General features: G+C 40.1%; 2 protein-coding genes across 14 annotated transcripts in view; both read right to left on the bottom strand.

Moving 5' to 3' along the window:
- Positions 1-2699, bottom strand: part of PGAP1 (post-GPI attachment to proteins inositol deacylase 1) — a 32157-nt gene extending 29458 nt beyond the window's left edge. The window contains exons 1-2 of one of the 2 annotated variants that reach the window (XM_039555467.1): positions 2495-2699; positions 1731-1937 (exon numbers count right to left, since the gene is read on the bottom strand). In XM_039555467.1, coding sequence (XP_039411401.1) covers positions 1731-1937; positions 2495-2647 — 360 coding nt within the window. In that variant the 5' untranslated portion in view covers positions 2648-2699. The remainder of the gene's footprint in view (positions 1-1730; positions 1938-2494) is intronic. The other variant, XM_039555468.1, reaches the window with a different exon arrangement.
- A 978-nt stretch (positions 2700-3677) lies between these two features.
- ANKRD44 (ankyrin repeat domain 44) overlaps positions 3678-27048 on the bottom strand; it is a 132172-nt gene continuing 108801 nt past the window's right edge. For 6 of the 12 annotated variants that reach the window (XM_039554820.1, XM_039554821.1, XM_039554823.1 and 3 more), the window contains 12 exons: positions 24247-24318; positions 22592-22793; positions 18709-18787; positions 17531-17648; positions 16894-17110; positions 16109-16196; positions 15168-15251; positions 13792-13937; positions 12861-12943; positions 11635-11717; positions 10484-10575; positions 3678-8337 (listed from right to left, as the gene is read on the bottom strand). In XM_039554820.1, coding sequence (XP_039410754.1) covers positions 8072-8337; positions 10484-10575; positions 11635-11717; positions 12861-12943; positions 13792-13937; positions 15168-15251; positions 16109-16196; positions 16894-17110; positions 17531-17648; positions 18709-18787; positions 22592-22793; positions 24247-24318 — 1530 coding nt within the window. In that variant the 3' untranslated portion in view covers positions 3678-8071. Of the gene's footprint in view, positions 8338-9128; positions 10230-10483; positions 10576-11634; positions 11718-12860; positions 12944-13791; positions 13938-15167; positions 15252-16108; positions 16197-16893; positions 17111-17530; positions 17649-18708; positions 18788-22591; positions 22794-24246; positions 24319-27048 lie in introns of those variants that run through there. The other 6 variants (XM_039554826.1, XM_039554827.1, XM_039554829.1 and 3 more) reach the window with 5 other exon arrangements.

Raw genomic sequence — 27048 nt, 5'->3', positions numbered from 1 at the left:
AATTTAAGCTTCATTCAGGGCTTATGTCTTCAGATCATCCTTTGGTCTTTCCCTTTCTCCATCATCTTGCCTTTCCAGCTTCACTGATCTCACTCCTCTCTCCCATTCTTATTCCTTTCTGCTGCTCCTTTTGCACAGGCTTTCAAAATTATGTGAAGAAAACTTCAGCAGTTCCCATTACTAAACTAAGAGTGCCATTGAGATGTGCTTGTATGACTTCCTGACAGATCAAATCAACTCTTCATCCACAGTAACTTCCTGGTTCATTGTCTTTTCAAAAACTTTTAGGGAACATAATATAACATGCTGTTCTTCTTGGGGTCAATGTCAAATGCAAAAACCGCAGAAGCCATGAGAATTGTACTGTCAGAATCCTGGGGGGTTGGTTTTTTGCTTTGTTTTGGGTTTTTTTTGTAAATCACAGTATTGAAATATTGTAACAAAATAGCAATGCGTAACTCCAAAGGAAGAGAGACATTCATGTTCTGTGACGGGGGGTTTAAATTGTGAAGTCCCAAGACATTGCTTATGTAATCAGTTGTAGCAAGCTACAGCAACTTTTTACAATGTCAATGCAGGCTTCATTTTTCACCCTGGTTCCCAAAGAAATTAGGTTTATGTGAAAAAGTCCTCATTATTAACTTGTGAATCTCACGCCAGTACAGCTGAACAGGACAAGGGCAGGTTAAATTCAAACACTGCAATTTTAAAACTCACACAAAAAAAGATGTTCAAGTATTGGGCTGACTGTGAGCTAACCCACACTGATAGATACAAAAGAAATGAAACTTCTTGTTTAATTGCTTAAGCAGTTAATTGTTTGTAATGTGATACCAATCAGGAAGCAAGGACAGGTACCTCCCACCTGAAACTCCTACCCTGGGATTTCCTAGTGAAGGCAGCACTAGACAGACAATAGACACGTCCAACAATGAAGAGGTACTTGTAAACTATAATGCCTTAGCAAACCCAAACGAATTCACAGTTTGCCCCCCAGCCCGAAGTGCTGTTTTCTGCACAGTAATCGGGATTACTCAGGAAACAGAAATTCCAGAGGACTATACAGCCAGCTGTGACTTGCATCTCCTGCATGGAACTCCTGCCTTCCTTTAAGCCTTGCATCCCTTACCAGCACAACACCCACCTAAAGATGCTTGGAGATTAAGCCGTGACATAATGAGTAAATACAAAAGATGTGGCGGCAGACAAGAGTCTCAGGCACCCGCCAATAACATCACACAGATTTTGCCAGTAACTTTCTGTTGGTTGGCTTCAGATCGAAGCTGAAGTAGGTTCTGGCTGCCAGGAGATCTGAAAACTTGTCGCGTAGTATTTAAGTATTTATAACTGCTTAAACAAATTTGTTCTACAGCACTGACAAAACAATCCCTGTAGCCATACCAAGTTTCTCTGTTGTATGCTAAGATGGCTATATCAAGGTTAGTAAATCCAAAAATTAACTTTCTGCTTCACTACCAATTTAGACACTAAATTCTTGCTTTTAGATCTTCTTTACTATGCAAGCCAGCTTGCAATCTATTTCTGAACAGAGTGTTATTTAGAATTAATATTTTTTCAACATAGATTAGATCTCAGATAATGAAAAATGAATGTTCAGAAGTCAACCAATTATGTTTTAATAAGAGAGAAAATGCTGTAGTAAGAACTACTATCAAGAAGAGAAACTGTTTTCTAACAACTGCATGCTGCAGTGTTAGCAGCGAACTTACAAATATCCATTTACGTCCTCCCGCGATTAAACCAGAATACCGTCCCCTCTCTGAAACTGATCCCAGGTTTTCAAAGAGACTTCTACAAGGCTCCGTTAGCAAAACAAAAGGGACCTCATACGGATTTACAAGCTCTCCCATGTATATTGTGGGACATGCCACCTCCAAAGTGCTCACCGAGAAGACTTCGCACCACTGTTCACCACCCTGAAAAGACACTAATAGTCAAAGCTCTGTTATGCGTTTTTTTGACACACTGGTTACTCCACACCACGAAGTCACGAAAAGGGCCATGAAGCGCAAGGCTTGGCCTCCTGGGCACTGGCAGTGCTGTCAGAGGAGCTGGCCCAGCCTCTTCCTTTGCCAACGCCTGCATGAGCTTCTGCCTTTCACCAGAGCTACAGGTACCTCTAGGCATTGGCAGGTTCGGACGCGGGCAGGTTTCTCACCGGTGGCAGCACGGACCGCCCCGCTGGGTTACAGGTGGGCAGCTCTTCCACTGCTCTCTGCCCGAGGGGCAGCGCCACACGACGCGGGCACAGCAGCGCGTCCTGCCAGCCCCCGGCCCCGCACACGCCCCAGCTGCCCGTGCCCCATTTACCGCTCGCCGCTCCGGCACGGCGGCGAACCCCGACTGAGGGGCTGTTCTCCTTCCCCAGGGGAGCTGCGCCTCAGGCTCCCGGCTCCGGGCTCCGGCCGCGGCGGGGCGGGCGGCAACGCCCCGGGAGCGCCAGGTCCCACCTGTTACACCCCGCCGCACTCACCAGGTACTCGGGGTACTCGTACATGTAGGTCATGCTGCACCGGTTCTCCTCGTAGAGAAAGAGCACGTCCCGCACGCCCAGCAGCACCAGGGCCGCCAGCGCCCCGTAAAAGAGCGCTGCCAGCGCGGGCAGCCGGCGACCCGCCCGCCCCATGGCGCCCCGCGGAGCGGAGCGCTGCTCCCCGCGGGCTCCCCGCGCACACAGGCACGGCGGGGCGGGGCGGGGCGGGAGCGCCGCCGCCCGGGAGGCGGAGCGGGCGGGCGGCCGCCTCAACCTGGCGGCCACCGCCGGCGCCGGGGGGCGGCCGCCATATTGGGGAGGTCGGGCGGCCGCTGGGCCGAGGGGCCCGCCCGCCATGTCGCGGCTCGCGGGGGAGGCGTGTCCGCCATGATGGGGAGGGCGCCGCGCTGGGGCTGTGAGGGAGCCCGGGCTGTGAGGGAGCCGGGGCTGTGAGGGAGCCGGGGCTGTGAGGGAGCCGGGGCTCTGAGGGAGCCCGGGCTGTGAGGGAGCCCGGCCGCTCGGCCCCGCAGCGCTCCGGCGGGCCCCGGGGGCACATTCACCCCCGCCGGACCCCACCAGGCCGCACCGCGGGGTCGCGCACCTTGCCGAGAACAAAGCCGCGCGCCCCGCTAGGCAGGTGCTCCTACAGACCCTGCCCTGGCGGGGAGCAGCTCAGTGATAAACGGCCATAAAGCTACTGGCACTCACTATCTAAAAAGCGCTGCTGGTGGTTTGGTTTAGTGTTGGGTTTTTTGGTTTGGTTTTTTTTTTTTGGTTTTTGTGGGTTTTTTTTTTCTTTTTGTGTGTTTTGTTTGTTTGCGTTAATTCAGGTACCTTTAATACCTTAATATCTATCACTATCTTTAAGCTCTCTGCTGCATTTTAGTCCCTGTGGGACTGCTGCCCCAGCCCACTGCAGAGCACACCCAGCAGTGCGGGTGGTGCTCACCAGGGAAAATAGTAAAATATTTAATAACTAACCGAAAAAAAAACCCCTTACTGTGGCGTTTTATTTTGTTCCCCCACCTCCCCCGAATCTACAGAGACAGCAAAATCAGCTAAGGCAAGGGGTATTTACATATGAGGGAAGTACGAAATAGCTATACATGCAGTTGCATTTATATCCTCACTGCTGAATACTTAAGCCTCCCTGGCTCCCCCAAAAGAAACAAAATTTACTCAGTTTTCCAACAGTATTGGTACCATTTTTATTTGTAAAAATAACCATCTGAATGCATTGCAATAGTAGCTTACAGTTAGGGTTCTTTATTACATTAATACAGCATTCAGTAGTTGAAAAAGTTATTAAACTGTGCTTGAGAAGATTCAGGTTGAATTCCAAGTCAATCACTGAATTTAAGTTTTTTCCTCATTTCATATGTGACATATTTACCCAAGTCCTTAAACTTCAATTTACAAAAGCAAACAATACCGACAAACCCCCACCGAAACCATCAAACAATGTTTTATATCGTTTATTACAAATGTTATGCAAAATATAACACTGGCACCAGATGTGTATCACCATGGTTTGTAAAGATATATTGCACATGCTAAAGCATAAAATATAAGACAAAACCTACAAAACATAAGATATTGGCTTTAATATGTAGATCACTGCATAAGAAATGCATAAAATTACATTTTATACACACACTCAAGATTGTCACTAGTTTAAAACGCCCTTTCCTATAACACTGACCTAAGGTTTACTTTTTGTGTAATAAGAAAGCATTTTCAGCACTGCAAAAATTATACATTATTCCTATAGAAATTTAGCATATTAATTTTCATTTCAATGCAGGTAGAAGAAAAAGAAACACTTTATACATTCAAAGAAGGTCTGAAATGAAAATTTACTGGTAATATATTGCTTTCATAACACTCAAATAAAAAAAAAAAAAAAGACAAGTTTCACAAAACATTTCCATTATACACAAATATAAAAAGGCACTCTAATATTTCTTACATGACTAAGAATAAAAATCACAATTTTTTTTTAAAATCATCCTCAAATACATAACCAAGTTTCTCAACAGTACAATGGATAAACAATTCATTTCATGTGTTTGTTCTAATTCAATAACCTGGCAGTTGTTTACTGCATAAAAGTACCAAACACATTTTATGGTGCCCTTTTAGTAGCGATGAACAGAAATCCCCTGAGCTATTTCACAGCAATTTCAGGCAGTCCAGAGGTTGTAACTATTTATGAGAGAGACTTGGGAGCCCATCCTGCTCTGGATTCCACCTGCAGCTGTGGTTAAAATACAGGATGAAACGATCCTGCCAATACACCTGGGCAGGGAGCTGCCCCTCCCCAAGTGCCTTCTGCTGGGTGCTGACACAGAAGTTGTCCATGTACTGTAAGTTGCAGGATCCAGGGTTAAGTGCAACAATTCTGTATGATTACTCTTGTAAGAAGTCCACAGAAAGGCAAGGAGATTATTTACAAGAGTAACATTACTCCCATGCTTAAATACCTGCCCTAAACATTTAATTCTACATGTGATAAATTACAGATTAATGTGCTAGCATACAAAAAAGGGATTCTGGTAACTCACGTGAGATGTGGGACAGGCCAACACCGAGCACTTCCAAGTGTCTCACTCATGGCAGTTTTCCTCCTAAATCCAGGACCCTCAAAACGTGACCTGTGCAGTGCCCTTGAGGTGCAAGCACAGCGTACATTCTGTGCTTTTTGGAATGCTGCATCCTGACAGCATGTAGGGTTTCAAGGGTAAAGGTTAGATTTGGTGCCTGGAAGGACCAGCATGACTCAGAAATAAATGACCTCTGCTTCTGGGATGCACTAAGAGGCAGCAGCTGTTGCACTACACAGTTACCAGCGTTACGAGGTATCGCAAATAGAAAAAGTTTTGGTAATTGTATGGTAGCAGGTAAAAATACTGAAACTTTTTAAATGGCTGCTTAAAACAATATAACAACTCTTTATAAAGAGGGCTGGTTTTCTCTTAATGAAGCACTGTAATGTAGGATAGCGTAACTTTCTGTCTTTCAGGGTGAGACTTACAACTAATCCTGCCAAGAAGCCTGCCTACATTTCTGCTTAAAATAAGATTAAAATGCTGATTCTGCTGTTAGACAGGTGGCAGCTATTTCCCATATGTTTGTTTTCAATGTCATCATTCCACATGAAAAACCCCCAAAATTTGGGATTACTATTCATTTTGGAACAGCCACCACTGAAAATTTTAAAAATTGATCTCTACTCTTATTTTCAGTGTTTTAAGTAAGGTGGTTATTGCTTTTCTGCAATTTTTAAAAGCAAAAATGCTGAGAAAAATAAATTAAAATGTTATTTGGTGCTATTTCTGAGGAGAAAACCAGGGGTTTTGGTTCTCTGTCATTCTACTGTAGAAACTAGAGTTAAGAGAAAAGAGGGCGTTTTTTGTTGTAAACTTTGGAAAATTTTTAATGTTCAAGGAAAAAAATATTCAATTTTAGTAAGGCAAAATAAACTTAATATATAAATATTTTTTCCCAATTAAAGAACTGAAATCTACCAATAGATTTTCAACAATTCAGCGCAACAGGGCTAAAAACTGCAAGTAAAATTAAAATTCTTGCTTTTCCTTTACCCTGCCAAAAGCGAGCACCGAGGAAGCTCATCTCTCACCCTCCCAGCACAGACACAGGCCTGAGACAAGCTGAGTGTGAATCACAGGAACACCTGACTCCATGCTCTACCACCTCCTCTCCCCTCTCCATCACAGCTGCATGGGTTTTCTCACCTGTCTGGCAAGGGGCTGGATCCCTTTCAAACAAAGGAAGGTGTTTTGCTTTCTGCTTTTTCCCAGCACAGCCAGCAGACCTAACCTTTGCATTCCACACAAGATGGGATCTCTCCCAGAGTGCATCCACCCTTCCTTTTGCTCCTCAGGCCCTCAGTCTTGCCAGATTCACATTTCATTTCACATCATTCCAAACAGTATGCGTGAATGCTAACTAGGAGAACAAGCCATAGTTATTTTTCCTGGGCATTTGTTTCATTTCAAATAAATAGAAACACATTTACATTAAAAGTATATGAACATATTCTTAAGTCTGGAAAAAAACCCCACCTGTAGTCAACACATCATCAGTTAAAAATGTCAACTTGAAACCTGTGTCATAAAATGTAAAATTCACCCAAGACTCCTATTACCTCAAAAGTTTATATTTTTATCATTTAGAAAAAACTACTTCATTATGTCACTCACATTTGAAGAAAAAAATAAAAGTAGCAAAGTCTTCAATTTAATTACTGAAGCATTTTGGTCCTCTTGGTACGGCTGGTTAGTTCATGATAGTTTTTTGTTTGTGTTTTTTGTTTTTGTTTACAAAGTCTCATTCTTCCTTTTGTACATCTGTTGCAGAGGAGGGTCGGGGTCCATTTGACCTAGAAACTTTGGCAGAAGGAGTAAACATATTCACAAAGTTGACACTGCTTTAAAAGCTGGTGACAAAAGGCTTTTTCGTCTATCTCTGGTCCCCTGCACGGTACACTGCTATGTTTCTCGTGTTTGGTATTTCAACTTTTGGTGTTATGCTTTCACTGCTTTACCTTTGCTCTGTTAATCCAAACACTGGCAAAAGTATTTTAAAATTCAATACTGTTTGCAGCAAAAATAAGTTATTTAACCACAGAAAGGGAAAAAAGCGCCATTTAAGTTGGCAAATCATTATAAACTTTTACGTACACCTTTGTCTACACCTGATTTCTCCCTCTCTCCCCTTTTTGTTTCTGGTACTGGATTCATGATTAATGGCTCAGGTGACAGAAACATCTAATGACCCTAATTCTGTAGTGCAAATAAACCATACACATTTGTGCTGAATTGAAAAAAAAAATAAGGGCCAAGTGATTTCCATTTTATAGAAGTGATGTCCATGGGAAAATATGGTGAGATGAGCAGAATTTGTTCTTAAGAGTTAACAACTACATTTTTCTAATTGTGTACTGCAACTAAGAACTGTAAAAAGTGCCTTCTGTTTGTTTAAGTGCTTAATACAGGCAGAATGTAAAAGGTTTCATTTCCTGTAGAAAAGTAATACAGGCAGTTTTAAGATTATAACTTTACCTTTGGTTTGTGTAAAAAATTATCTAATTCACAGAGCCCCTGGAAGCAGGAAACAGACAAACATAGGAAAGGGGTGATGCTCGAATCTGTGAAGGCTATGTTGGAAATAGGATTGTGTACTAAAGGTGCAGCTAAAACATGAAAGAACTCTTTACAAACAGTTCCCTGTTTATTTGTGCTGTCAAAAAGAAAAAAGGCATTTTCTCTTTTCTACTTAAAATAAGAGGTAGAGACTTTCCACAGGGGCACTTTGGGCCTAAAGAAAACATCAGGAAACTGAAAAGCTGCAGAACTCTAATAGGAACATGTTCCAGTAAATCCCTCTAATTTTGTTATTTAAAGGCTTGATTCTCATCAACACTACAAATCTTTCAATACCTACTTGTCAAGAATAATAGTTAATAATATAACTGTGGGATTTAAGCTGTTTAAAAAGACAAAAATTAAAGCTGAAATGAAATAATAATGAAAAAAGTTTTCAAATACCAATGAGTCAAAATGTTTCAGAATCTGAATCATTTTCATTGTACCCATCCTCTGTTCCTATGTTGTTACTCAAGGGCTTATTGTAAGAGTTAATGCTACCCATAGTGGAGCCATCGCAGAGGTGTGTCCTGCCCAAATTGTCTTTTTTAAAACAAGTGAAGTTGAAAGCCGTCACTGAGCTGGAGGGAGAAAAAGGCATCATGGTAGCCAAAATGAGTGCCAGGCAGTCAGCCACGTCTTTGTTAGGAGCACAAGCCAGGGCTGGCGTATGACCTGGGCACAAACGCAGACAAGGCAATGGTTAGTATGAGGGCACCCAGGGCACCCAGCATTCCTCAGTACATCTCTAGGGACACCGTGGGGAGATGTATGGGGGTTACACATGCCAGGCAATGGTGTTACTCACTCACGTGGGACATGCTGGGAGATACAGGCTGGGGGCACTGCAGTCACCGGGACCACAACAAGCACTGCTTGTGTGAAACCAGGCAGCAAACAGACTGCACCAGTGGAATCAAAGCACTTGCTAAACAGTTCTACAGCACAGACAGCACGGTCAATACAGAACACGGGGAGTACAGCAACAGTGACAGAAACTGGCATCGGTTTCTGTGCGTATGAACAAGCCTCATTCTGAGAACAACGACTTCCATTAAACATGAAAGATACTAGTTTTAAAAAATTTTGATGTAATAACAAACAATTTTAAAGTTTGTTGTTGAGTATCTACTCAACTTGGAAAGCAGTTTATTTAGGAATTAAATTATAAAAGAATTAGACCAGTGCATGGGATACATGGATAGCAGGTATGACTACATGGATGTTTAGTTACCCAAACGTACATTGTGTTAGAAGAATAATGGCTGTATTCAGCAAGCATGACACACTTCAAATACAGAGCTAATATGACTCCAGTGTCAGTCAAGCGAAGGACTGGGAAGCTACTAGAAGCTTGTCTTCACTGCAGTTGCACTTGGCTCCTGTCCAAGCACTGCCCCTTTAGCAGCTCTTCACGTACAGGAGCCATGGAAGCCAGTGTGCTTATTATACTTGCTGTCTGTACATTTTACAGGCTGCTGTGCAGAACTCTAGCACTTTCCAACAAATCCTCCTTTATGCTAAGAGCTGAAAAATTCTTTTACAGATGGTTAAATCTTAAGCACTGCAGCAATAGTGATGTGAGGCAGTGGCCACTTCTGGTACCTACTGCCTCAAGTAAGCCAAGATCTGCAGCGCAGATGAATTTGGTAGGCAAAAGTGAATACAATTTTTTGCAAAGTACCCATATTTAAGCACTGACTGCGGCCAGTGCATTTCCTCTTCCACTGAGTTCCAAGTGTTAATATTCTTTAGAATATTAATATGCACATGCACCAAGATTCTACTTGAACATCTCTCTTTTAAACTGTGCATGCTGTTCCCAGAAACACTAAATGTGTATAAAATTTAAACTTAATTTCAATTTGTTACATACAGGTTACCTGGACTTGTATGTACTATTTTAAGGATAAAATCTGTGGTTAGAAGCTAGTCTGGTTCCTTTTTCTGTCCCCTATCTCTAAAATGAGGTTAGAGTCAGATGACTTTCATGGAACTCATTCATGCAAGTATAGCTAGGTAGCATTTGGTTTATAGTAAATACCACTCAGTTCTTTTCATCCATAGATCGCAAATGTCTTGCAATCATGGGTGAGTAGTAGTATTATTACTTTACAGATATGGAAAAATGAAGGTACCAAATTGTTACATTAATGCCATTAAGTTAGTATTGTAAGAAAGACCAACTTATTTCAGGAAGATATTTTTAAAAACTGTAATTGTAGAATCATATCCCTCTATGGTTCTTTGTAATTTTTAGCGAAGGACTTCATCGAAGTATGAAGCAAAATTATTTAATTTAGTAACTAATTATGTATTTTACGAGGCAACAGTAATTTAATTGCATCTTGGATTAGATCAGATAATTGGCAAGCACAAGGTTTGATCTCAGAATGAGCTGGGACACACTCAAACATATGTTGATGGTTTTCTTCCTACCCATTAAAACATGCGCTGATTGAATGCAAAATCCTTAATTCTTCTGCAAGGTGTCAGAATTATCCGGTGCCACTTGCATGTTTAGGAAATTCAAGTTACCACTGCACTCAGGCATTAAAAAAGACTAGCTGTTGACAGTACATGCAAAATGAACAGTAAAAGGGACCACTGTGATGTTTAGAATAAATTTTTATACTAAAGAAAAATGAATAGCATCTTTTTAATTTTTTTAAATAGGTACTCACACAACTCAGTGTCTGTTCTTGGAAGGATAAAAGCATCAATGAAGTCTATCATCACCTTTTAATTCTATTGCTTCGGTCTGTTGTAAAATTACCTGTTGTGTCCTACTGAAGACTGTCAAATAGTATCATTTACTTACCATTTTCATCCACTGCCAGGACACAGGCCCCTTTGGCCAGCAACTCTTCGACCACCATCTTTAGGCCATTTCGTGCAGCAATATGAAGAGGTCTACAAAAGCATAACAACTACATTCAACTTCAGTTTACAACAGATTTTCTAAACAAAGTTAGGCAATGCTTAAAGCATACCCAGCATCTGAAAGAGAATGTTTTACTTCCTTGGATCATTAGAATTATATTGTAGACACTACATATTATTGCAGGCTTTGAAATAATAGTCTATAAAATAGATGTGCAAGCACACAAATACTTAATACTTTCTAGTCTAAAGACTTTCTTTTAAAAGTTCTCATTTTTGCACTGTTTGCAGCACACAGTTGATATTTAAAAGGAAAATGAATCCAAGACTGAAGAAATGCCTGTGTTCTGTCCTTAATTCTGGCTGCTACGGACTATTCAATATCACTGTATTGCCTTTTTATCCTTGAATATTCAATTGCTAATCTCTGTTACTGCAGAGCAGCTGGAAATTAAAAATAACCATTGGTTTGCGCCTTTCCTGGCCCAACACCCAATGCTCCTGTTTGGGGACAGCTAGCAGGATAGGAAAAACCTTTTCATATTGGAAGGGGGGAAAAAAGGGCTAAGATGGAATGAATTCTTCTGCAAGCTCTACGTGATCCGCCACCTGAATTAATTGGTTGAATCTCCTATGGTGGGATTCCCCCATGCCAACAAACAGTTGCAGCTGATAATGTAAGCTATGTACAGGAGTTGCACATAAAATATCACCTAAAAAGCCTTCTGAGAACTGTATGTACCACCTTAAGTCTAAGTAAGTCTAAAAAATTATTTAAATTTAAGTAGAATCTCAAAAAGCTAGAAAATGCCAGCTGTATACTTACATATTTACACATTTTGATATAGTCTTCAAATAAATGACCTCATATAATTTTTCCACCAGATCATGCATAGAAATGGCATCAACAGAATCAAAATTAAAAGTGAGAATGCAACACAATTTGGGGTTTTTTTCAAGGGAAAGCATTCAAAAAAATCAGAAATTAACTTTACTGTTCTATGAAATAATCTGAGACATGAATTTGAAATGCTAAACTGGAATATTCTGGTAAATCAACTGAACTTGAGAGGATCAGGCTATACTTACGTCTGCAATGCATTATTTTTTGCATTAATAAGGCTCTGTTCTTGTATCTTGTCAAGTATTAACAAGGCACATTTTTCATGACCCTGTAGTCAGGGAAAAAAAACCAATAGTGTTAATTTGCTGAGGAGTCTGAAACTGAGGCAAAAGAAATGTTACATAATAAAAGTGAAATTTAATAACTCAAATTGAAATACAAAACACACTGCTCAGTAAGACTGTGTAGAAGGTGAACTATGGGAGCCTTAAAATACCATTTGTGAACCACCACTGCTGGGATGTTTTAGCACATTTAGAAATGTAGACATTCACCTGTCTTTCAACCCTGCATTCATTAAATATGAATTCACTTCCTCAGCTTTCAGAGGATGCTGCGTTTTCTCTTGAGAGAGCGTTCAGTGGATGATTTATCAGAACTACACAGTAACAGAGAAAGGGTTCATCTCAGAAACAAATACCATATCTTCTGGGTCTTTAAATGCCTTTCTGTATTATTAATGACCTACTACAAAACCCCTTCAGTGTGAGAGGGCTCTAACAATGGAATTTTGGGAATAATACAGATCCAGGCCTTATTTTGGATCCTGTTTCAGCACAGCAAGTTGCAGATGCTGAGCCTACAGTCGTGGCAGGTGAACAGCTGCCTGAAGGACCTTGAGAATTCAGCAAGGCTCATGTGTCTGCAGAAACTAGAGTAATATGATCCCACTGGAATCCAATCTGTGGATAGTAGCAAAAGAAAAGGCCCAGGAGAGGGAATCCTGTGGGCATTTTTTCTTGCAGAAATAGCAGTAGAAATTAAGGAATTAAGAGGAAGAAGGGGTAGGAAGAGACACCATCACCCATCTAATCAATGCCTCTGGTTTTACTCCGGCTTTGTTACGGGAAAATTTTGGGCTCCTTCCACAGAAATTGTAGAATAATAAAAAATACTTCTATTTTTCTTTGTTACTGAACCTGTTAAACTGTTTTACAGTGAGATTATCTGGTAAAACCTTAAGGGTTTCCTTTACTTCTCTTAGTGTAACTTACTTACGTTTCAGCTGTCATAGGAGCCATCCCTATTTCTCAATGTACAATACTTTAAAACAGACTAGAGAAAAAGCTTGGAACAATGTCCCCTTCCTCACCACAACATTTCCATTGCAGAAAAAAACCTGGGAGCATAAACACACACAAACATTCATACAGACTGATGAGAATAAAACATAGAGAGGTCTTCAACTTACTTTACTGCTAGCTAAGTGCAAAGATGTATTCAACTCCTTATCTTTTAATGTCAGGTCAGCCTTGGCAATGTTCACCAAAAAGTCTGAGGTATAGAGTAGAAATCAATGAACAAACCGAATGGGCAGATGAACATGTCAAAAGAGAGGAAAAAATTACTATTTCAATGTACACATGCACACATGCTAATCAATTAAGGATTTATATGATGTAAGCTTTATAATCATGAAGTTAAATTAGTGAGTGAGAACAAACTAATCTTGTGCAGTTAATCAGCAAACAAATGTGGAGCTAATAGCTTGTTTGTGGTGCCCCAAACTGTCAAACATACACTGATCTTAATTTATTTATGAACTTCCCTATTTGCAGATCAGCAAATTTTGCCTGAATCACCTCTGCCTGAGAACAACTGTGAATCCTGCTTTTGAAAGGACTAAGGGGATATAAAGAACTTGGGATGCAGCCTGGGCTGTTGAAGCTAGAGAAAAGGGAATTGTGCAAAGCCCATAGGTCCCCAATCTGTATGGCAGTAGCACATAGTCTAGCCTGGAAAAAACAGCTGCTGACAGCTGCCTTTTCAAGAATGGGACTTCCTATAAGATAGGACAGGAAAAAGTTACATAATCTTTTTCACACATGCAGCTTTACTGCTCCAAAAAATCAAGGAAGTAAACAGGAGAATAGAATTACTACTCCCCTTGTGCTCTTTACAGTGTGCTCTTAGGAGGAAATAAGACTCAAATTTATTGCAAATGTTCACCAAGACTGCCGAGAAGAAGAAGTAGTATTTTTTAGTGGATGAAAAGCTATCCTCTTACAGAAAGTTATTATCCACATAATTTCTTTTCCTTCCTCCATTTTCCCAGGATAACAGAGATTACCCTGTGGGGCAGTAACTGCAGAGCAGAGGGACAGAGGCAGGGCTGCACTCACCGACGGCGCCCACGTGCCCGTTGTGAGCTGCCATCATGAGCGGTGTTCTGCCCGCGTGGTCTGTGGCGTTCACCTGCGCGCTGTGGCTCAGCAGCAGCTGCAGGCACTCCACGTGGTCGGCGAAGGCTGCGGCGTGCAGGGGCGTCCTGGGGGAGCAACACCCACAGAGCTTTTGCCAAAGAGGGACAATATTCCCACCTCCCCAAAAACCTCAAAGTGCATTTTATTTTTTTTCCTGTCAAACTTCAAGTTATCCCCATAAGAAGGTTGTAATAGCAGCAGCTGAAGCAAGTTAAATGATATTTCCAGCCTCCAAAGGTGCATACGATAGCATGGAGATACAATACTTTGGAGAATCTTGTATTAGCACCCTATTTATTTTAACAGAGCATACTGTGTGAAAAGCAGTACAATCCCTTGTTCTTACTAATCTGATTTTACATTTTTTTTTAGCAAGCCTCAGTTGGGAAGAACTATCTGAAAAGAACAGATCCATTATTTTTAAATTGTTGTAGTCAAAGATACTGCAGCAACAAGCCACAGTAACAGCAGCACTATAAAAGGCAGAAGGAATCAATCCACTTTGAAGGTTATCAGTTTCTACAAGACATAGACACTGGAATTCATTCACTGTGGCTCTTTGGCATTTTGGGTCTGAAGGGTGACTACTAGAGATGAAAGATAATTGGTACACAGCCCAGTTCAGTGCTGCTCCAGTTTTGCTTATCAGCAAAGGTGAGGTGCTCTTACCCTCAAAGAATTAAATAATCACTGTTACTGAGGGTATTAAATTTGTTTTAATCAACAAAAACAATGAGTGTTCACTTTTTAGAATTTCAGCAATTTTAATTAAATATATATATATGTGTATATATATATAGTGAGGAGATTCTCAATGTGACAAATGAAGGATTTGGCTGAATGCCCATCTCTTGCTGTAATAGTATTATTTTGCTGCATAGATATTTTCCATTGTATGTCCTGAGAATGCCAACATAACATGAAAACTATTAATGAAACACTTTTCTGTATGTACATAGTATCACTCTGTTCAGCAAGGATAAATGTGTTTAAACATTTAATAAAGAAAACTGGTGCAGGGAAACAGCCTATAGCCATAGCTGTTCTAAACAAACAAAATACTATTTCTTTTATATTTTTTTTCATATATACTCTGACACTGAATACTTCATCACATTCTTGCTTGGAGTGAGCCACCATTTAACTGTGCTGCAGTGTAAACTGCTGTCTGAAAGAGTCAGCATGACAAGTCTTAGCTCAACTATAAAAGATAAGGATCAGTGCCAGAGGTTCAGAAAAACTATGAAAAATACTAAATCGAGTAATGAAATGCAGTTTGTTCAAGGAACTATTACCTTCCTTTGTCATCTTCACAATTGACAATGCTGGCGTTGATGGCTCCGATGAGTAGTGATGCACAGTTTTCATGATCATTGATTCTGCCAAAGAAAATACATTTTTGAAAAGGTCATGTCTACAAATTTTTCCACTTTCCAATATTAGTTTACTTGACTTCCCATTAATATTTCTTAGTGGTTATTTCTAAGTTACATGCCTTTGTCTTAACGTTTTCAGTCACACTTCTACATATTCTTCATCTCTCTGTTTAACCAAACTGCACCTGCTACAATGGATTTCAATCCCTAATGCAAAGCTGATCCTTAATTCACTATGGACAAAGGTAATTTCAAAGTCCAGAACAAAGCTAGGATTAAAACCTTAGTATCTTAAAATCCTTAGTCTGTATGTCAAACACACCTGGACGTGGAAAGCACTCAGTCATAGACACTTACATGTAGAGAGATTTCATCTAACGTTTAAGGTACTGAAAACCACATATTTTCCCACTCACACACTTAGCATTTTGATTTGATGGATGTGTTCAGTTAATACTTTTTCCAGTTATTACTAATTTGTCCATTTCATCATGTAAATGAACAGGATTTATTTACAGTATTGGACACACAGTATAGCTAACACACTTCCACATTGGACTAGAAGTGGCTTTCATTTTACATTTGCATGCATGTTTAAATTGAACACATTTTAATAGGCTTGGGAATTGCATACTCATTTAAAATAATATAAATATTGACTTATTTTCAAAGCCATCACTAGAAATTCTGATTTAAAATACTATGTTTCAGCCACAAAGAATTTTATTTCAAGTGATCAGCTTTAAAACCATTTGCTCATGCAAATAATTTCCAAAAAAGCTCCCTTTATTCTCGTAGTGCTACCGGTTACAGACATATCCTAAAGCAACATGCATTTGTTACTGGAGATTTCTACTTACACGGCACAGTGCAATGGAGAGAAGCTATTACCATAGAACTTGTGGAAAAGTTTTTGTTCCAATAGTACCTCTATGCAGTTTTCATGACCTGTGAGAGAGCAGATATTTCAATGTTGCACAAGGTAGTTCACTTAATTCATATTAGGCTTACATGGGTTGGAATTTAACACTTTTAAGTTCAAAGTTGAACATAATGTGTATATAAGCTCTTATGTGATAAACCAGTGGATTTTTTTATTCTACGGCAGCAGCAAGATAGATCTGGACTAATATTAGCATTTACTGGAAAAAAAAGAAAAGAAAAAAAGTTCTTTTTAATGTGATGTCATGTATGTTGCATTACATCCAAAGTTTAAATGCCAATACTGAGAAGCTTTATCCTTATATTAAGTAACAAGTTCAGATTATCCAGTTTAAGATAATCAGTTCAGTTCAGAATATCCATCTATTCACATGGTCTCTTGTACCAACAAGGTGACACTCAAAGGAGCATTCTTGGTTGCACAGATATCAATTTCATCATGGACATGAATAAAACCAGAATTTCATCCTGGCTTCTTGTGACGTGAGGCAAATGAGCTGCAACATCCCTGGGAGTTATCACTGGAAATTTCCGGGGCCTCTGAGCTGAAGGGTGCACATAGTAAATGCTAACTACACACAGCAAACAGAGATAATTTGTCTCTTCATTTCAAGCCACTCCAAGTGTTCTGCTGCTTTGTTACCACGTTTCCCTACAGCCGAGGCCACCCTTGACCGGGGCAGAAGTCCCGGGAGAGCCTTACCATTGTAAGAAGCCCAGTGCAGGGGCGTGTAGCCCTGGTTGTCCTTCAGGCTGCAGTCCTCCTCGGAAAGTGCCACCTGCAGTAACTCGCTCAGCCACGTGGCGTGACCCCGAGCTGCTGCAAAGTGCAGAGGTGTCCTGCCTCTGGCATCTTTACACAAAATAGAGACCTCTTTCTCTAACAGCATCTGAACACATTCTTCATGCCCAGTCATGATCTGATAACAAAGAAATGAGTAAAGAAGTTGACATAACACAGATTCTTCCCCAGGAAATACAGAATGTGATTGATGCCTGTGAACATGAAATGGTCTGGGATGGGATTCAGCAGCCAGAGATTAAAATCCCTTTGCTCACTTGCTGAACTGCTCACTGCAGTTATCATAAAGTTCTGTATAAATATCATCCCTTACATCAGCTCCACATTGGGTAAGAAGCTCGACTTAGCTAGGAAAGTCTAGCTTAGTCAAGCTGGACTAAAAAAGATTAGATCTACCTCAAGTTTCACTGCCTCTAGAAAAAACTTACAGGACTTCCTTGCACCATTCCATGTTCTCTAGATTTAAATATCCCTGTACTTATAAGTGAGTCATAGTCACAGTAAAACAAATAATAAAGGATTATAAAAATTAAGTCACCCCTCGATGTAAAGCTGTGCATCCCAGGAGATCAGCTGCATCTACAGATGCTTCTTTTTCAAGTAATAAAGAAACAGCATCAATGTGCCCATATGCCACTGCAAGCATTAGTGGAGTTCTAGGAAAAAAAAAAGAAAACCAGAGCAGTCATAGCTATAAAATGACATACTGCTTGTCCCTGCTATAACTTACACAGAGAGAAATCAGGAAACCCTGCATTTCTTGCCACTCCTACCCACAAACCTGGTTTTTTTCACCATATTCATATATGACACCCGAGTGAAGACATTTGTATGAAATTATTAAGATGTTTAACAACCAACTGCCATGACTGAAATAGTAACAAACCCACTTGGTAAGCAGTTTACAGAGCAACATCATTCAAGACAATCTGTTCTCTTAATAACCTACAATTTCTGTCACCTCCAGTGACACATGAGTTTTACAATACCAAGTCTTGTGAATGCATGTCCCTACTAATTACCAAGATGACAATGACCCAAAGTGTTTCTTTTGCAAATGCTGCACAGTTGCTTAAAGGGGATGAAGGGACATGAGGAAAATATGCAAGCTAAAATTCGGACTAACATATCTTTCATTTTTGTCTGAAAGAGATCTATTCTCCATCTATTTTTAGGCAAGACTAATACCATTTAAAATTATATGTGCAGACATTATATGTACATTATATGTTCCAGACACCCCAAATTAGTTCCTTAAACCATTCACATTTTCACGTAAAAATATATCTTATCCTCCCTCTATAACTGCCATTTAACAAGCAGTAAAGTTTTTGTAGGAACATCTCAGATGCATCACCTCAAATAAACACCGTGTCCTACTGCACCAGTCTAATGTACCAAATAAAGCCTGGAATAGCAACATTTTAGAACAAAAAAGACTCTATAGAAACATCTCAGGAGCTTGTTCTTTTTTTATTGAATCTGGACCTCAACATCTATAAAAGATTGTTTAAAGTATGAAGCAGAGGCTAAGATTAATGATTAGTCCTTTCCACATGGCTTACATCAACTGAATATGTACTTTGTAATCTCTGCCAAATTCTATGAGGAGAAGTGCAGGAAATACAGTATTTCAAATAAGTACTTTTTTTGTGAGAAATATGAAATGCTATTTGAATTACAGAGCTGGAAAAAAAAACCACAAAGAAAACTTACTGTCCTTTGGCGTCTGTCACATCAGGGTTGTCTGCAACTTCCAGCAACAACCATAAACAAGGTGTATGGCCATTAATGACTATAAAGGAAAAAAACTATGTTTAATTTCAGATATTTTTCCACTGGGATGCTTATGGATAAGAAATGTCCTTATAAACAAGGAAAACACCATATAAGAGATCAATATTCCCCCAATTTTCATTTCCCTTGTGCCAGTGAAATGGTGAGCTGTTTTTTCCTTGACGTCACTAGGATGAGGATTGGTTCTCTTTGATACAAAAATCCCAAATGAGTAAAACAGAAATTGTGATTTTCACTACTGAGAAGATTTCTACTAAAGCAGACAGCATTTCAAAATCCCCCAGACTGAGCAGGCAGACAAGGCTGTCTGTGCTCAGGGTTGGAACACAGTAGGAAGTACATTGTCAAGGCTCCTTAATTTTATGTGCACTGCACAAGGAACAACTTCAGTGCTGCTATGAAAGAAAAATCTGCAAAGAATGACCAATGATACAAATGTCATATTCATAAAAGCACATAACACCAGAGACTAAAATTCCCTTTGAGTTTATCCATTTTATAAAAAACAATACTTATCAAAAACATTTGGTTTGGTGGTGTTGGGGGTTTTGGTTTGGTTTTTCGGGGTGGGGGGGATGTATTTTTGGGTTTTGTTGGGGGTTTTTTATGTAACCCATTGCTGCTAGGAAACAGCTCTGTGTTACTACATTCTGTAGGGCCTGACACTGAACTCCATCTGTGTGTCAGCTGGCTTTAAGGCTTCAGACTTTCATGGGATGAAGAGACAAATATTTTCTTCTTTGAAAAACAATTCCTGTGCTCAGTAGATATATGTTGTGTTCTTATCACAGCAAGTCATGCATTCACACTGCCTACACCCTGTGGGCTGAGGCAAAACCCTTGGACACCACCTATGTCACATCATGCTGGCAGAGAAACCAGTGCACATCATCAGATTTAAATTACTCATCCAATCTTAGATGCTTTACCCAGAAAAATAAAAAGCATTTTTAGTTATTTACCACTAAGTAATGACATATACATAACATGTAAACAGTTCTGCAGGGCTGATGATTCACTGGCTTGTGAGGGTGGGGGAAAAGGTCTGTTCTTTCTCCCAGCAGGAGGAAGAGAAATCATAACTTGTTCACAAAGATGCATGAAAATTATTTTGGTAAACAAGTTTTAGAACAGATACTCCCAGAAACCCCTAGGAGCTGACCCAGTGATTGCTAAGCATTACAGACCCTGCAGGGAATGTTAGTTTTGCCAACAGACCTACAACACTAACACTAGGGGAGCATTTGCAATGGATTCCCTAGGCTAGCCAGAGGAGAGGCTGGTGGTAATAAAATTACACAGGGAACATATAATTTAGGTGAAGGAAATTCTCCATGTTATGAGGTCAGAGGAAGTCTATTCCCTCATGAGGACAGACAGAAAAAAGAAACACTTCATTAGGTGAGTTCTATAGTCGAGTCACAAATCCCTTTACTGACACAAATCTGCAGAATCCTGTATCCAATCCACCGCTTGAGGCCTCCTGAGCTCTGTGTTCAGCAATTGTGCCGGTGTAATTAGAAGGAATGAGGGCAAACAAGTTTAAGGACGTGGGCACACATGCCTTCTTGTTTCTTCCCAGTGCACAGTGCTGCATGTGCAGGTGCTCACTTTTGTGTGTGCAAACGCACACTGGCGCTCAAGGGATTAATTCGGCAAGAATTCTGTTTGATTTCTCAAAATACACCGCTTGCCCTCCCACGCTGGCAGCACAAAGCCACTGCGTGTGCGGCATCTGCAGGCCGAGTTCCCAGCAGGTGGCACCAGGCCTTGCTAAACACTCCTCCCCAGAGCGCTTCCTTATGCACCGGCCTCATGGAATCGGCACATTGCAAGGGCCTTTCTAGAGTCGCTGGTGGTACAAGCTTCACTCCAGAGATCATTTCCACAGAACTCTGAAGAGCTCTTGCTGGAAGGTTCTTAACGTTGTCTCAATGGATATTTACCCAAAGTACATTTAACTCACATTTGAAAGCTTTCAAATTTCTGACAGTTGTGAATTTCCTTTACTAAGGAGTTCAAATACTCAACCCATCTGAGCATTTCTTTCCCTTCTGCTCAGGGTACATGTTCCCTTTTGTGTTCTCATTCCTGGGTGTAGGATTTTTTTCCCTTTTTTTTTTGGTTGGGCTTTTTGTATATGTGGTTTTCTGATTTTTTTTTTTTAAATACATATCTGACTTACTTTGCTTCACTGCAGATTTAAAGAACAGTTTATTTGTATGCCTGGGAATGTTTTTTAATCTGAGAAGCAAAAAGCATCATGGACCAGAAAAGTGTACAATGAATCTTCCTACTGGTTTTACATGGAAGGCACTCAATACTACAGCCATGAAGGTGATTAAAAAACAAATTAAAAGGGGGAGGACAACACAATCAGAATTTATATGAAGGTAAGAAGGGTGTGTATTAAAATAACATCTTCCATTCAACAAATTTACTCAATTTACTCAACAGATTCATATTTTAAGTCAGAGCTGCTAAAAAAATATGGCTTTGTTACCATTTACTTTTCTCAGTACTGAAGAACATTTACAATTCAGTTGTGACAACTAAAAACTTATGTCACTATAACCACATTTTTAAATAAATGAAAATCTTTGCTATAGTGACAATGTACCAGACAAAGCCACACCTTGTTCACATCAGATCCTAAGATATGTTTGAAGTAACTACAGGGAAAGCTCTTGACCAACACAGCTCAGTTTGTGGCAGGACTAATATTGATTTCAATTAATTAAACCATCAGTATTTATCATGGGGAGAAATGTACTCAGTTCTGATGCGAAATTCAAGAAGACAAGGCATTTTTAGTATGCAGTGTGGATCCATTACAAGCATTTCTTTCAGTACTGCAGACAAAATTGGTAAGTTTATTTGACCTCATGTTTCTAGGTTGCACTTACATGATCACACACAGAGAATAAACTGATACTACAGCATATAAATGCATTTCAATCTAATCAAGATTAAAAGATAAGCAGAAAGACAATTAAGTCAGTCCTGAATTAATTATCCATGTGGTATTAATTTTCCTTCCCACTAGAGGCCACTGCTATCCTGTACGGAGCCCCTGCTGGAACAGCAGAGGAGACACGTTCCCTTTGGCACCTCTGTGTATTTACCTGACAGGTACATGTCAAATAATAACCTTCAAATAAATGACAAAGTCTACATTTCCCAGCTAATTTTGCTTGTTACATAATTAACACCCCACACATGAGGAACAGAGCAGGCTGCCAGCAAGCGCAAGTTCACAGGCTGGCAAAGGAGGAGGAGGAGGCCTGAAAGAGGGGGGTGAATTTCTGTGGTGTTGCCACTGGAAATGGTTGCAAGTCTTGAACACCAGAAAAATCTCATTGCCAATCAGAGCCCACATGTATTTTTCAGCCTTTCTTCCAAAGGAGAAGCAGTGAGGCAAGTATTCCTTCCTCCCCCGATTATTTGGCTGAAGAACCAGCAAGAGAAGGTGTCATGAGGGAAACATCACACCTCCTGAAGAGTGGGTGGTAATAGAGAGGTAAGGTAGAGGCAAGCAGGTAAGGGCAGAGCAGTAGTGGTGTGGAAAAATACGGGATTCTGTGTGAGGGAGGACTGAACCACAGGGATAGAGGGAAAGAAGATGAATGAAACGGAAGAAAAAGGGTTTAAATGTACAACATCAGCAAACAAGTGTCACTCCTCAGCACTTGGGAGAATGTTCTTCCCTTTAGAAGAAATGTGCATAGCAGCAGTAGGTAAGCAAAGGTACCTGCTTCAGTGCAGGGTTTATACCACAAGAATAGCATAAGATCACACTCACCTGAGGCATGGAGGGGGGTCCTTTTGGTGACATTGTCCTTTACGGTGACAGAAGCACCCTGGCTGATGAGAGCTTCCACACACTCTGCATGTCCTTTAAATGCAGCCAAGTCCAGAGCAGTGCGTCCCTTCTCATCCTTAATATCCAGATCTACCAGAGATTGGAGAAGTACCTCCAGAGCTTGATGATGACCATTATAGGCCTAGAAGTATGAAATGTGTCATGTAAAGAACACAACTCCTGTCTTTCAAAGACTTTTCACATAAATTCCATAATAAATAAAATCCAGCCCTTTCAGTGTCTCCTAAACACAACAGAAATCACAGTTTTCTTAATTCCTTATGACTCTCTCTTCAACCTGAAAGGATTTTTCCAAATTACACTGTACCCAAGAAATTAAAAAATTCCTAATGTTTAGGAAAAGAAATTACGATTCTTGATCTGCTCTAACCTTCTAGCACAACCCAAAGCTAGGAAATTTCAGGCAATAATTTGCCAATCCAGCACAGGTCAATCATCAATTCATTTTTCATATGCTACAGGATCTGACAGGGAAACGTTTGCTTCCAAAACTGGATTCACTAGAGAGATCCATGGATTATCACCCAACTGGTGCTGAATTCAACACATGTGCTGGTCTCCAACTAAAGCGATTCTCAAACCAGATTTTTGTGCATATATAAACACAAACTTGACCTGCTGTTTATAGCTGATGGTTCATGGAGAATTCCTGCCACTTGGTAGAACAACTACAGTGGACAAGTAGATGCACTTCCAGACCTACAGCCACACTGAGGCCAACAGCATCTGTGCACAGGTGGAATTGCAAAAACCCAGTGGACAGTGCCAGAAACTGGAAACGTCTTGTTCAGCTTTGTAGGGCCTGTCCTCCTCTCCTCACTGTCAGACTCACAGAGAGCATCCTTTTTATTTACACACAAATGTATAATTAGTATTTTCAGAGTTGAAGCTGTGAACTCTCCATGCCTGCAGATACTCAAAATGTGATGGGGCACAGCCCTGAAAAAATCTGCTCTAGCTGATTCTGCTTTTACCACAGAGGCGGGACTTGATCTCCAGAGGTCCACGTCAACCTCAGCTATTCTGTGATTCTGCACAAAAAATCTGGGAAGAGGAATCATGAATCTTGATCTCTTGGGACAAGGGAGCTATTGTTACCTCCGAGACTCCATGTGCTGGATCCTGTTGTGATCTGCCAGTCTCCATAGCATTCTCACAGGGCACTGCTGGTGTTTCAAAGCACACTTTCTCACACCCTGCTGTGTACCTAACAGTTTTTTTGCACTGCACCTCTTCACCAGAACATCAGAGAATCTCATTCCATGATCAAAGCCATAGGCTCAAACTCTGGCCCCATATTTATAAACTAGTTCTAAACACAAGAGGGAATTTCCATTTAATTTCACCTCAGTGTCTGTCATCTTCTTACCCAAGTGTTAGTCAGTAACAACCAAGAGCTTCAACTGCCAAAAACTTAATTAACGATTCCAGCCCAGAACCTGGCTTTGTTATATCTAGGCCCACATCCCTTCCCACACTTTTCAAAACAAGCCTACAGTTAAACTTGCAAAGACAGAGATTAAGGAACTCTACTAGGAGATACTGATCAAACACTTTACACATCTCATACTTACAGCTAAATGCAAAGGACTTTTTGTAGCGGCAGAATCAGATTCCTCAAACATATTGTTCGTTTTTTCCAGAAGCTGGGAAGAAAAAAATAAAAAGACTTAAAACATTTTTACATGAGACAGGATAAATTTTCATGGACTATAAATCTATAAATCAGCAAAGATATATTTTGGCCACAGTAATTACTGAAGTAATTATTCAAGCTTTTCTGCACAGGGTAAAGCTATAAAACCAGTTTAAAAGCTTGTTGTGAACATCCTTACCTGATTAATTAGTCTCCATGAAATCCTGGGGCCTGCTTGGGTGCGAAAGGAGCTCCCAAAACAATGGACTTGTGGAATAGAGCCCTCAGTAAGTTTATGTTGGAGAAAGCTCAGTTTCATGATTACACAGCATATGCAAACCTTGTCTGATACAGTGCTTTGGGTAATTCTGACACATAATTAGCACTGGGAATAATTATAACTGAGCTGTGAATCATTGATAAATTATAAAATTGACTGAAAGAACAATCTGCTCCTACAATGACAGTCTTCCAAAATGCAACATGTCCCTGAACTCTTACAAGCATCCAGTAACATCTAGTAACAATTTTGTATGATCCTCTTCATTTCAAGGGATCCTAAAGCATTTTAAGGCTTAAAACCAAGGGCATTTCCATCCATCTAGGAGGAGGAGCTATGGAAAAGCACCATTCCACAACAGGACATGAACCCTGACAACTTATCCAGCTGAGGCTGCAAAGAAAATCGTACACAGTGTTGACAATGCTATTGACAATTGAACATTTGTTGAGTAGCACTGCTCATGTGCATGGCCTTTTGCTTAATAATTACTCAGAGTTAGTCTCTAAAAGCCTTTGGGACTGGAAATTAGCATTTTTCAGAAGATCAGCAATGGGACACTGTATAAAAGAAAGAAAAGCATCACAGTCAGCTAAAACAGACTTGTAATGTTTCTAAGGCTACAAGTAAATTTTTCAGTCTTTTTTAAGGTTTTTCATTTGGTTGGTTGGCTGGTTTGGGTTTCTTTTAAGACAGAGTAAAGAATTAATTAAAAGACTGAAAAAGAAGAAAGGAAGTACGTTTTTGTGACAATCTGGACAATTCCAGGCTATGTCAACATGGAAAATTCTCTAAAGAGACCATGAAAGGCTGCGGGGGGGCTTGCCTATGCTGCAAGATGATAGCATATTCCTAAACACTGACGTAGACCTGAACTTTTGGTGAACTTAGTCTGCAATAGACCTGTATCAATGGTAAATTTATCCAAAAATCAAACGGGAATACAAATTAGCCTTAATAATGCATAAAGTGTTACAAATCTGTTATTAAACAAGGACAGCCATCTGAATCCTATGGAAAAGCTAGACAATTAAGCAGTAATTTCATTTACTTGTATATTTTTTGCCTAGCAATATATCAAGACTATGTGTTGATAAAAATACCAGTCATAAGCAAGTAGGTGTGTAAATTAACAGGTAATGCAAATTTTAACACTTCCCTACAGCTAAGGGGAAGGAAAAAAATCAAGCCTCCCACCAGTTTCTTGGTAGGTTTGGGGCAGAGTTAAGAAACGCATTTGGTGTTGCCATGTGGAACCACCTCCAGTTAAGATACTGTTCTTCTCTTATATAAGAGAGCTGTGAACAGGATGAAGCAATAGCCAGCTCTGAATACACAAATACATCTGATTTTCTCTAGTGAGTAAACAAGCTAAAAAATCCCACCAAACAAACCCAAGCACTAAGCCTGTTCCCCTGCCTACCTGATACTGGCCTTTAGTCTGTGTCCATGAGGCCAGCACAGCAGACTAACTTAATAATTTTTAATTACATTTATCATCACATGTTGAAATTCCAGGATCAAAATCGTAACAACAAAATACTTCCCTTCACCTGTCAGAAGGCTCCCAAGTCTCCTGGAACAAGGCAGATAATTGCCTTTCAAATAGATTTAAAAAACCACACAGAAAATTGACAGCATTAAGGCTCTAAAGGCACAAATTGTGGGATTGGCGAGCCCCTCACAAAAAGTATCTCCATGGCTTAGAGTCAAAGCATCTTAGGCTGGTGCAGACTAAGCTTAATGAGCTTATTAGTCATAAAGCTGAACGTATCCATCATAAAGTCAAGTGTAAACACAAATTTGATGGCAAACCTGGTAGCTCTCAGAAACAGAGCCATACAGTGCAAGAGGAGAAATCATAAAGGAGAACAAGAAGAGGAAGATTAAAGACACAGCACTAATAATTTTTTTGGCATTCCTTGTCAAGCATTGTTTTCTAACAATTAAATCACTTGAATGATAAACATCATGTACAAAGAGATAAAAAGTACCAGGTCCAAGTTACCAAGAAATTCTCCCGTTTTACCAGTGTTTCTATGGTTCTATGGATGCATTTATAGTAAATTACATATACTTGCTATAACAACACATAGAACAGTGTGTCCTTGGGGGACTTTAGTTCCGTTATACTTGGAAGAAGCTACCCATAGTTGCATCTGTTTTTAAAAAGGAAAATGTATCATTCATAATAATTTGCCTTGGCAGCCATGGAAGCTTAAATCCCACAGAGCTCACAGAAACATCCCAGCGTGCCTGCTGTGCTGCAATCCATACCTGCCTGTGAAGCTGCCTTTCACCAAAGACAGACAAATAAGCATGAATTACCCAGAGTTTATGGTTACCGGTGGCTGACTGGAGAATGTCCCAGCATATTACATTTCTTATTTTTTGAGACTTTGAAAGTATGCCTTGTAGCAAATTGCATTTCTCTGTATTGACTGCCACAGATTGTAGGTA

Source organism: Corvus cornix, chromosome 7 (assembly GCF_000738735.6).
Source record: "Corvus cornix cornix isolate S_Up_H32 chromosome 7, ASM73873v5, whole genome shotgun sequence".
Lineage (NCBI taxonomy): Eukaryota > Metazoa > Chordata > Aves > Passeriformes > Corvidae > Corvus > Corvus cornix.
The sequence above is the reverse complement of the archived record's forward strand: the minus strand, read 5'-3'. Positions and strand labels throughout refer to the sequence as shown.